The sequence below is a fragment of the Palaemon carinicauda genome, chromosome 12 (genome assembly GCF_036898095.1).
Source record: "Palaemon carinicauda isolate YSFRI2023 chromosome 12, ASM3689809v2, whole genome shotgun sequence".
Classification (NCBI taxonomy): Eukaryota; Metazoa; Arthropoda; class Malacostraca; order Decapoda; family Palaemonidae; genus Palaemon; species Palaemon carinicauda.
Window position 1 is genome coordinate 10,259,303 of NC_090736.1, and position 13,139 is coordinate 10,272,441.

General features: G+C 35.7%; 1 protein-coding gene across 2 annotated transcripts in view; it reads right to left on the minus strand.

Annotated features, from left to right (window-relative positions):
* shu (shutdown) overlaps positions 1–13,139 on the minus strand; it is a 68,492-nt gene that overhangs the window by 14,309 nt on the left and 41,044 nt on the right. For both annotated transcript variants that reach the window (XM_068384399.1, XM_068384400.1), the window contains one exon: positions 7,769–7,921. In XM_068384399.1, coding sequence (XP_068240500.1) covers positions 7,769–7,921 — 153 coding nt within the window. The remainder of the gene's footprint in view (positions 1–7,768; positions 7,922–13,139) is intronic.

Here is a 13,139-nt window from a genome sequence, read left to right on the forward strand (position 1 = left end):
GCTGCACAGTAGAACACATCATCATCATTTCTACTGTGCAGCAAATTCATCGCCATCCTCATTCAAGTTTTTCTTGAACTTCTTTTGTGGTGAGTACAGTAACAATCTTTATTTTTTACTTTAATATTCTCACATTCTAATACTGTATTTGTGCCTGTTTTATAGTTTAGTACTGTACTGTATGCATTAAGTTAAAGGGAAGGTTTTAAAAGTCTACATGTTGTAACCTATCATATTTTTTTAGTTTAAAATTTACATTTACGTACGTAAAACAATCTCTCTCTCTCTCCTCTCTCTCTCTCTCTCTCTCTCTCTCTCTCTCTCTCTCTCTCTCTCTCTCTCGTAAATTGATTTTTTTTGTTTAAAATTTACATTTACAGTACGTACGTAAAACAATCTCTCTCTCTCTCTCTCTCTCTCTCTCTCTCTCTCTCTCTCTCTCTCGTAAATTGTTTTCCTGCTTGGTACGTACAATATGTACTGTACAGTACTGTATGATTTTATATAGATACGGTAAATTATATTTGTAAGGTAACATATTTTGTAAATGCTTTTACTGTAAATACTGTACTGCATCATTATTTATCACTATCATCATGCGCGTTAAATGCCTTGTTTGTTCTGAGCGTGGTTGTTTACTGAGCGTACAGTACTTTATGACGCCGTCGTTTCAGGCGGCGTCATAAAGAAAAACATTTCATTTGGAAGTCCTAAGAAAAATAAAGTAAAACATTGGTAATAAAAAAATCAACATACTGTATAATCAATATAATCGATGCAAAAACTAACCTATACATATATGTGTACACTAAATGAGTTTGTTTCTTCATTATGATCAGAGATGAACGTAAACAAAACATTGGTTGCCATTTTTTATCGTGCTTTTTAGGTGTTTAGGAAACGCATGATATAAAATCGCCTTTAATATTTGTGCCTGTTTTAGTTTAGGGTACTGTAGTACAGTGAACCCTCGCTACTTCGCGGTTCGACCATCGCGGATTCACCACTTCGCGGATTTTTTCCATAACCCATATATATACAGTAACATATATATATATATATATATATATATATATATATACTATATATATATATATATATATATATATATATATATATATATATATATATATATGCATGTATTTATGTATATATGTAGGTATGTATATGTGTATACATATAAATATATATATATATATATATATATATATATATATATATATATATATATATATATATATATATATATATATATATATATATATACACACACACATATATATATATACATATATACAGTACATATATATATATATATATATATATATATATATATATTTATAAATATATATATATATATATATATATATATATATATATATATATATATATATATATATATATATATATATATATATATATATATACAGTATATATATATATATCTAAAGTAGGAGGATGTGATGTAGTTCTAAGGGAATAGTATGGGAAATATGTCTGGGTAATAAGCAAAGCTCTACCTCCAGTTTGTTTCTTCATCATGATCAGAGATAAATGTAAACAAAACATTGGTTGCCATTTTTTAACGTGCTTTTTAGCGTGTTTAGGAAACGCATGATATAAAATTGCCTTTAATATTTGTGCCTGTTTTAGTTTAGGGTACTGTAGTACATGCATCAAGTGTTCTGTACATTAAAGGGTAGTTTGTTAACAGTACTACGTACAAGGGAAGGTTTTAAAAGTCTGAATATACATGTTGAATAAATAGGTAAATATGGTGTCACTACTTCGCGGATTTTCACCTATCGCGGCCGCGTCTGGAACCTATCTACCGCGATAAACGAGGGTTCACTGTACATGCATTAAGTGTTCTGTACATTAAAGGGTAGTTTGTTAACAGTGCTACGTACAAGGGAAGGTTTTAAAAGTCCGAATATACATGTTAAATAAATAGGTAAATATGATGTCACTACTGTACTTCGCGGAATTTCACCCATCGCGGCCGGGTCTGGAACCTATCTACCGCGATAAACGAGGGTTCAATGTACCTAAATCATCGAAACTCTCTCATATACTATCTTTGGAAGAGGAAAATTTATTCAGTAAATATCTTACATGTATAAATTAATGCCTAGAGCTTCAATAAAATTATCACACTAGGAAAGTCTATTATTTCATGCATGAAAGTACTGAAAGCAAAACGCCTAGGCTAAGAAGCCTAACATAAGCAAGGATCGGTTACCTAAATTGCTGAAACTGATGAATACTATCGGCATAATATAAAGAATTCCTAGCAGGAAGGCTAAATAGCTAAATTTATTAAAGCTAATAAACCGGGGAAGTCGTTCTGGCTAACTAAATGACTCATGCATACCGAACGACAGCGCCCATGACGCCTCCGGTTAGGCAACAGCTCGTTTACATTAATTAAACCTTGATTCAAATAAAAACGGGCAAGAGCTTACATTTATACAAAGTAAAGATAATACTCAACTTTCCAGAGGCAGAAGAGGCTGGTGAAAGCATCATAATGACGAATAAATCCAAAAATAGCGAGAGAGCACAGGGGAAATCACCGAGCAATAGCGCTACGAGATAAGGAATAACATGGCGGCGATGATGACGTCATATACAGACTCAAAACAATGAGAGGGGTACCTGAATAAGGGCTCCCCTTTGTTTTCTTGCCACTTTCCCTCTCGAAGCGCCAACGCTATTCGGGGTGAAGATAGCTATGTGGCGTGTCAAGAATACGTTCTCTGATATTGTGCAATATCCTAGAAGGATAAGTTAGGGATATTCGCTCCAGGAGTTAGAATTCTGGGTACCTCAAGGTAAAATTCTCTGGAATATCACTGTAGCTAAATATACCCTAGGAAGCTACTTTAAAGGAACTTCCATCAGGACGACATGGCCTGAGCCCAAAAATACGATATTGAGGAAATTTTATAAGATCTGTGAAATGCAAGTAAATGATGTAGGAATTCAGAAGTTTATAAAAAACTAGGAGGAAGATTTACAGTATATGGATTGTGACATTTTCAGGTGATTTAATTGTATGCAGATAAGTTGGTTTGCTTTGACATATAAGAGTGAGATGGAATTTGACCAAACAGAGCTTTCAACAACTTGCATGACTGGTATTTTGGGTGGGAGTTATCAGAGGGAGAGTACTGGGGGTTGGTGGGAAGAGTGACATAGCTATGTTTCACTTCAAAGAATGTTTTCAGTGTGATTTGAACACAAATGTCAACATAGAAATACACTATATACAGTACTTGTAGTCTACATATCTCAAGATAGTCTCTGTTTTAATAAAAATGGCAAACAAACATGAATATATCAAACAGTAATTATCACTTTATTATTATATTATTACTTGCTAAGCTACAACCCTAGTGTGAAAAGCAGGAAGCTATAAGCCCGGGGGCTCCAACAGGGAAAAATATCCCAGTGAGGAGAGGACACAGTAACAACATTAAAATAAATATTTCCTATATAAACAATAAAACTTTAACAAAACAAGTGAAAGAAAAATTTCATAAATAGTGTGCCCAAGTGTACCCTCAAGCAAGAGAACTAACCCAAGACAGTGGAAGACCATGGTACAGAGGCTATGGCACTACCCAAGATTAGAGAACAATGGTTTGATTTTGGAGTGTCCTTCCCCTAGAAGAGCTGTTTACCATAGCTAAAGAGTCTCTTCTACCCTTACCAAGAGGAAATGTAGCCACTGAACAATTACAGTGCAGTAGTTAACCCCTTGAGAGAAGAAGAATTGTTTGATAGTCTCAGTGTTGTCAGATACATGAGGACAGAGGAGATTATGTAAAAAATAGGCCAGACTATTTGGTGTCTGTGTAGGCAAAGGGAAAATGAACCGTCATCAGAAAGAAGGATCCAATGTAGCACTGTCTGGCCAGTCAAAGGACCCCATAACTCTCTAGCAGTAGTATCTCAATAGGTGGCTGGTGCCCTGGCACACCTACTACACACATATAAAGTGCACAAAAACTAAATACAAGGATTCACAGACACACTGATGTGATCATGAGCCTCTGATTTTTCAAAACCACTCCACAGCAGCGGAAACTCTCTTTAAATAATTTGTTTTAGCTTGTTTGTATCATTTCTAGAGATATACAGTAGGGTCCCGAATTACACGTGTTCTAATTACGCGATTCCTCAATTACGCGATCGATAGTTTTTAAAATTAATTTTCCTGTATTTGCGAGGAGCATTCTAAATCCGCGAGTCAAGCACCGCGAAGCGTAGGAAATCTATTGTTTTCTTAATTGTATTGGGGGGGGGGGGTGATGGTTCCCCGATGTCTGAGAAGGGGGGGGGGAGAATGTGAGAGAAAGATTTCTGTTCAAACATTTTAAGACTAGTTTTGGATGAAAAATGTTAAGGTTTGCCCATCTGTTGTGTGAACTTATCGCTAGGCCTAGCCTAACTGTCCAACACCTATATGTATAATATTCCATATTTGTACTAATTAATTTTTATACTTACGTTGTGATTATGGTGAAAAATCCTTATTCATTAAACTTTAAATTAAAAACCATCAAAATAAAGACTATTTTATATCATGCTACTGCCAAACATGTCACCACAACCAAACCCATTACTTTGTTTAGTACGTTCCATCGCCGATCATAACGAACTCGCTAACCAATTTTAACATCTGTCTATAGGTTAACTTTTGCGGCAAAAGATATCTTACCAGGTACTATGTAATAATAATGTTATAATTAATGTTTTATTTATCCTTAGAAAATCAAAATATATGAAATATGAGCAATTTTGTTTCGTGTTGTTTTTTTTTTCCTAAAAAAACGCCTTCTTAAAAGGAAAACGTTTTTTTTTTACGTTTCATCGTCGATCATAAACGCATTTACTCCTGAAAGTGATATTGAAGAGCTTTTACTAAAGATGTTATTATAAATAAAGATTATAAATAGGTGGTAAAATATCTATAATTAAAGTGTAGCAGCATCAAGAAATGTTGGGGTTCGCCCTTTACATAAGAATGTACTGTACATTGGATTAGACAGAACGTAGAAAAAAATCAATTAGGGAAAAATCGGTATTCGATATCCTCTTCATCAGCATCGTCATTCGTCAATCGGGCTTTTTATTTTTTTTTTTATTCTCAGTCGCTAACTAGTTATCGCACTGCCAAGATCTGCACACATTCCGATAATTCACATTTGAAGGTTTTCTGGGAGAGGATGGATAGAGAAAATACCGAACTATATAAAATGTTTTTATAACCTGTTAAGCGTCACCCACGTGATAAACCGTTCACCACGATCTACTCGGTACCGCCTTCAACTGTATATTCCGTTCATGACTTTAATTGCCTTTTACAAGCCGTCAGTCTCGTGATGTTACTTTACTCGTATAGTAAGTATAGGATCACCACTTGGCAACACTCTCAGCATATGGGGACTGTGAATAGAAACTTATATGATGTCTGGCAACTATTTTTCTGAAGGTAGCTTGATGTTACAAAACTCTGGTTTGAACTGGTTTCCTATCAGTGCGCTGGGCGTTCATGCATAAGTGGTTATTTGTTGTTCCTTTTGTAATGAAAGGTCTAAAGAGGAAGGTTATTTCTTTAGATGAAATAAATGATATTCTTGTTGTGGAATTTGATAATGATAACCTGTTTGATAATGAGAGCACTAGTTCTGAATCCTCCAGTGATGAGTATATTGAAGAAACAAAGTTTTCTTTCGATGTCGAAAGCGAAAATGACTTCTCATTACCGAATGACTGGACAACGAAATTTCACAAAACTATAAAGGGAAAGGAAACGCCGAGAGAGAGAGAGAGAGAGAGAGAGAGAGATAGAGAGAGAGAGAGAGAGAGAGAGAGAGAGAGAGAGAGAGAGAGAGAGAATAAAGTGGATAAATAATGTACAAATGTATGACGAACATATTTGAAAACTATACAGGAAACGATATGAGAGAGAGAGAGAGAGAGAGAGAGAGAGAGAGAGAGAGAGAGAGAGAGAGAGAGAGAGAGAGAGAGAGAGAGAGAGACCTATCCCTTTCCTTTTGTTGCTTATCCAGGCGTAAGATTTACGATTGAAGATAAAAAGAACCCATTAGAATATTCAGTATTATGTAGCCATTTGAAATTAAATAATAGTATTAATTGTTTTTTTTACTCAACCATTTAATTAATATCCCTACTTTTAACTATAATTACGAATTATAAGCATAAAGAAATTATATTAACTTTGAAAAATTATCATTAGTGAAATGACCGCTCAGGGCAAAAAAGCGTGATTATCGTACAGCAGCCTATTGCACACTTGCGCCTAGTGGCCGTGTTTACGTGTGGGAGTGTCATCATGGATATACAGTACTATACTGTAATTTTTAACTATTGCTAGATACGTACTGTATCAAACCTTGAAAACCCTTTTTTGTTTTTTGTATCTATAGGAAATAATTCTACATCATTCGGAAAATACTGAAAACAGTAAGCTATGCATAGTACAGTAGTAAATACTACAGTCATAGAAAATTATCAAAACTTTAACAACTTTTTATTGTTTTATTTATCCATAAAAGAAATTTTGTACAGTATTTTATAAAAAAAATCTATAAGAAGGATTTCTTACAGTATTGTTAAGATAAAAGCTACAGTATATATATATATATATATATATATATATATATATATATATATATATATATATATATATATATATATATATATACACACACACAGTGTATATACAGTATATATATAGCTAGAAAGCTAGAAATGGAGTGAAAAAAAAAATTGACGGGTAGGTTGCTGTTTGCCGCCATGATGTGTTTCGAAATATACGAATTTCCAATTACACGAGGCCTTTCATCGACCAAATTCTCGCATAATTCGGGACCCTACTGTACACACAACTTTGTCATTTCTTGGGATAATATGCTTTTGGGGATAATCAATACTTTTATTTCTAAAGGGCCGAGCTTCTTACAGCAAAGGTATACAATTTTGGTTATAGCAAATTCAACTATTTAGCATAAAATCCTCTAACAATACATAAAAATCAATAGTTCTATGTTATCTGCAGTATTTTCTGGATATGCCATTCAAGATAGTACTGTAAAGAACATTGTTTATGCAAAACTAAAACATAAACAGTAATCAAGTACCTCATATAAAATCCAGCAATACCACTGACCTTTTGAATTCAAGTATTAAAACCATGAGAATTATGTATTATATATTTCAAGGTCTGCACCAAAAAAAAAAAAAAAAAAAAAAAAAAAAAAAAAAAAAAAAAAAAAAAAAAAAAAAAACTCAAGCTATTGTAGTAAGAATTAACTCCTCCACAAAAGCAAATTTATGAAGCTACAAACTGACAATACACTATGACCTATTTATTTACAGTATCACACATCACCTGAAATAATCGGTGTGAGACTTAAACAATCAATATGGATTTCACTTTGTACTAGTATTGCTTCCAAACAAAAATAATCCTTTATTCTGTTCATGTGCAACTTCGTGAAGTGCCATTAAATATTTCCTAAGACATTCTCTACAAAATTAACTATAAAAAAAATCAAGAGTATCACCTGTTACAATCAAATATGTATGAAATATGACACAAAAAAGTTATTAACCAAAAGATGATTTATAAATTTACCTTACAAATGCAAGTAAGAACAATCCTATCATTTCACTTTACAAATGTTTTTTTATCCAGTTATTAAAAACAAATGGATATGGAAAAGAATACACTTACTTGAGCTAAGTTACTATAAAGCTTCATCAAAAGAAGTCCCCTTTGCCTCTCATCCTCTTCATTTTTTAATTTGGTATCTTCCATGATCCATGTACCTCGTATATATGCCTTTCTGGCTTCGATGAGATTACCTTCACGGTAAAGGTCATTGCCCTGGAAATATATGCAAGACTATACTAAACTTTTACATCACTAAATAATCTTCTGGTTAACAGAGAGAAAAATGCCATTACTCTACCATTACTATTGCTAGGCAGATTACCCAAAGCATTCAATAAGATAAATAAAATTTTCATAGGCCTGGAAGGGTTTCTTTCATAATAAAATAGGAATTTCATTCAATAAATTGCAATATTTAAATCAAAATCCTGGATAAAATGAAAAATTTAAATAATTCCCTTGGGAAGATTTCCAGATATATATACTGTATATATATATATATATATATATATATATATATATATATATATATATATATATATATTATATAATATATATATATATATATATATATATATATATATATATATATATATATATATATGTATATATACACACACCAAGGCACTTCCCCCAATTTTGGGGGGTAGCCGACATCAAACAAATGAAACAAAAAAGGGGACCTCTCCTCTCTACGTTCCTCCCAGCCTGAAAAGGGACTCAACCGAGTACGGCTGGTACTGCTAGGGTGCCACAGCCCACCCTCCCCCGTTATCCACCACAGATGAAGCTTCTCAACACTGAATCCCTTACTGCTGCTACCTCCGTGGTCATCCAAGGCACCGGAGGAAGCAGCAGGGCCTACTGGAACTGCGTCACAATCGCTCGCCATTTATTCCTATTTCTAGCATGCTCTCTTGCCTCTCTCACATCTATCCTCCTATCACCCAGAGCTTTCTTCACTCCATCCATCCACCCAAACCTTGGCCTTCCTCTTGTACTTCTCCTATCATCTCTTGCATTCATCACCTTCTTTAGCAGACAGCCATTTTCCATTCTCTCAACATGGCCAAACCACCTCAACACATTCATATCCACTCTAGCTGCTAACTAATTTCTTACACTCGTTCTCACCCTCACTACTTCGTTCCTAACCCTATCTAATCGAGATACACCAGCCATACTCCTTAGACACTTCATCTCAAGCACATTCAATTTCTGTTTCTCCGTCACTTTCATTCCCCACAACTCCCATCCATACATTACAGTTGGTACAATCACTTTCTCATACAGAACTCTCTTTACATTCATGCCCAACCCTCTATTTTTTACTACTCCCTAACTGCACCCAACACTTTGCATCCTTCATTCACTCTCTGACGTACATCTGCTTCCACTCAACCATTTGCTGCAACAACAGACCCCAAATACTTAAACTGATCCACTTCCTCAAGTAACTCTCCATTCAACATGACATTCTACCTTCCCTTTTCGTACATCTCATAACCTTACTCTTACCCACATTAACTCTCAACTTCCTTCTCTCACACCCTTCCAAATTCTGTCACTAATCGGCCAAGCTTCTCTTCCACGTCTGCAATCAGTACAGTATCATCCGCAAACAACAACTGATTTACCTCCCATTCATAGTCATTCTCGTCTACCAGTTTCAATCCTCGTCCAAGCACTTGAGCATTCACCTCTCTCACCACTCCATCAACATACAAGTTAAACAACCACGGCGACATCACACATCCCTGTCTCAGCCCCACTCTCACCGGAAACCAATCACTCACTTCATTTCCTATCCTAACACATGCTTTACTACCTTTGTAGAAACTTTTCACTGCTTGCAACAACCTTCCATCAACTCCATATAACCTCATCACATTCCACATTGCTTCCCTATCAACTCTATCATACGCTTTCTCCAGATCCATAAACGCAACATACATCTCCTTAACTTTTGCTAAATATTTCTCGCATATCTGCCTAACTGTAAAAATCTGATTCATACAACCCCTACCTCTTCTAAAATCACCCTGTATGTCTAAGATTGCGTTCTCTGTTTTATCCTCAATCCTATTAATCAGTACTCTACCATACACTTTTCCAACTACACTCAATAAACTAATACCCTTTGAATTACAACACTCATGCACATCTCCCCTTACCTTTATATAGTGGTACAATACACGCACAAACCCAATCTACTGGTACCATTGACACCACAAAACACATATTAAACAATCTCACCAACCATTCAAGTACATTCACACCCCCTTCCTTCAACATCTCAGCTCTCACACCATCCACACCAGATGCTTTTCCTACTCTCGTTTCATCTAGTGCTCTCCTCACTTCCTCTTCTAATCTCTCTCTCATTCTCATCTCCCATCACCGGCACCTCAACACCTGCAACAGCATTTATATCTGCCTTCCTATTATTCTCAACATTCAGTAAGCTTTCAAAATATTCCACCCACCTTTTCCTTGCCTCCTCTCCTTTTAACAACCTTCCATTTCCATCTTTCACTGTCTCTTCAATTATATATATATATATATATATATATATATATATATATATATATATAATATATATATATATATATTTGAAAACAAATAGAAGCATGTCTTGAAAATCCCTCATACAATGGCTTGGAGCAAACCCCCTATGGGCAAAAGCATGATTTAGTTCTAAATATCTGGGTGCAATTTTAGAAATAATCTTTTGGAATTTATCCAACATACAATTGAGTACTGGCCTCTTAGTTTGTCAAACACAACCCAGACAAATGGATATTCTATAATGAGTAGCATCAAAGACATCTAATTTGTATTTTTCCTAGCATATAAACCTGAGTCATTTAAAATGGGCTTACTCCATTGCTGTTTGGCTATGACTAGAGCTAAGCAATCATGGGATTCTGGTAATATTGTATGGTTTCCAGCAACCCACAAGTAGTAGCGGCTGAATCAGCGGGACTCGCATCACTTACTCATAGTCAAGCCTTGAGGGGTGGATGCGGTGGGACATATAGACTAAATAACTCAGGTTTGTATAGCTAGGAAAAATAGAATTCATTTTAAAAAATTGTAGTTTGTTCCTACACTAAATGCAAACCCTCGTCATTTAAATAGAAGTCTTCCTTAACAGGAAAGAAGTCTCAGTGGAAGATAGGTGGTCTGCCTGACCCTTAACCAAAAGGATAATCTCAACCAGCTTGTACGAGAGGCAAGGCCGAGTTGTCAGCCTCATGAACTAAAGGTGAGTGACCGAGTCACAGCCCCAATATGTTTAGGAATTTGTAAGAAAAATTTTAAAGGAAAAATTCAGTATGTTCAAAATTGAAAAAAAAAAAAAAGTCAGAGTTATTCCTACTTGCGTAAGTGGTCTTCTATGCTGATACTCCCAAGGAAGGGATGATTGAAAGAGAAACAGAAAAATCATTAATTTAACTCTCATACACACTTGTACTGAGAATAACTGATGATTGTGACAAAGGGTTAATAGTCCTTGAAAGTCATTAATTTCAGACTACAGTATTTGTTGTGAAGCAACCACTGGGTGCCAAGAGAAAGTATCCAGTGACCTGTAGATGCAGTCTTACAAGTAATGTGCAGTGAAAGTGGTTCACCTTTTCTAAAAAACCTGCATTAAGGACTTCAGCTACTAAGTGGTTCTTGTGGAACGCTAAGGTTGTGGCAACACCATATATGTCATGAGCTTTGGGAGGTGGCCCAGTTGGTGTTTCTTCCAAAAATTTATAAGTTTTAAGTATGACTTCACATAACCAGGGGATACGGTTTTTTGTTACTCCCTTCTTGTTTTGACTTGTCCTTACAAACATGTTAGGGATGGACGGATGTAAGGGAGCCGTTCTTTAAAGGTAATGACGAACTGCCCTTACAGATCAAAGTAACAAACTGTATGGATTATAAGTTACCCAATTGATCACTGAGAAGGCGGAGTCAAATCTATTATTATCAATTAATGGATTTTGGCTCTTAGCAATAAACTCTGGTACAGAAGAGAATGGCATAGTTTTCCAACCCCTGGAATGTGAAACAAGGTAAGGAAGGCCATGTAACTCACTCACTCTCTTTGAAGAGGCTATAGCTAGAAGGAAGACCATCTTGAGAGTAAGGTCTCGATCTGAAGCTTTATGGAGAAGTTCATAAGTTGCCATTTATAAAGACCTCAGAACCATTATCACACTCTAGGGAGGGGGTTTGAGTTCCTGAGGTGGGCAAGACCTCTTCATCAATGCTGAGAGTTCCACGAATAGGAGAGATCAATTCCCTTCAGTCTGAAAACCTGGGTTAAGGCTGAGCGATAGCCTTTTACCGCAGTGACAGAGAAATTTCTCCTTCCACAGAGAAACGAAAAAGTCTGCAATTAGTGGAAGAGTGGCCTTGAGTGGAGCAATACCCCTTCATATGGTAGTAGGTTGACCAAGGCACCAGCCACCAGTTGAGATACTACCATTAGAGAGTTATGGCGTCTTTTCACTAGCCAGACGGTGCTACATTGGATCCCTCTCTCTGTGGTTACGGTTCATTGTCCCTTTGCCTACACATACATCGAATAGTCTGGCCTATTCTTTACATAATATCCTCTTGTTCTCTAGTCTTGGGTAGTGTCATAGCCTTTATACTATGGTCTTTCACTGTCTTGGGTTAGAGTTCTCTTGCTTGCGGGTACACTCGGGCACACTATTCTATTTAATTTCTCTTCCTCTTGTTTTGTTAAAGTTTATATAGATTATATAGGCGATATTTATTTTGATGTTACTCTTCTTAAAATATTTTATTTTTCCTTTTTTCCTTTCCTCACTAGGCTATTTTCCCTGTTGGAGCCCCTGGGCTTATAGCATCCTGCTTTTCCAACTAGGGTTATAGCTTAGCAAGTAATAGTAATAATAATAATACAACACCAATCACAGAAAAGTGACCATTTTGCTTGATTGCTGCTGGGGACTTGCAGAGGTCACCTGAAAATTGCTTTGCAGTTGGTCTCGAAACAATTTTCTTTCGGAGAATGTTTTGGATAACCTTCAGACAAAGAAATAGGCAGTGAGCTGCTTCATGAAACTTTTTCACATGAGGCTGACATAGGAGGTTTGGCTACTCTGAAGTTCTCTTGGAACTTCTATGAGAAGACCTAGAAGATCTGGGTACCACTCACCATGAGGCCAATTTGGCATGACCAGCATTACTCAGGTTTTTTTATTACCAGATTCTGTTCAGCATCTGATGAATGAAACAGAATGAGAAAAATGAATAAACGTCCATTCCGTCCCACGTGTTGAAAAGCATCTTCCATCACCAAAGCTGGGTCCAGAACTGGGGAACAATACACAGTTTGCTGTTCAGATGTGTGACGAACATGTCTATAACCAGGGAACCTCACACAGTCAAGAGACTTAAT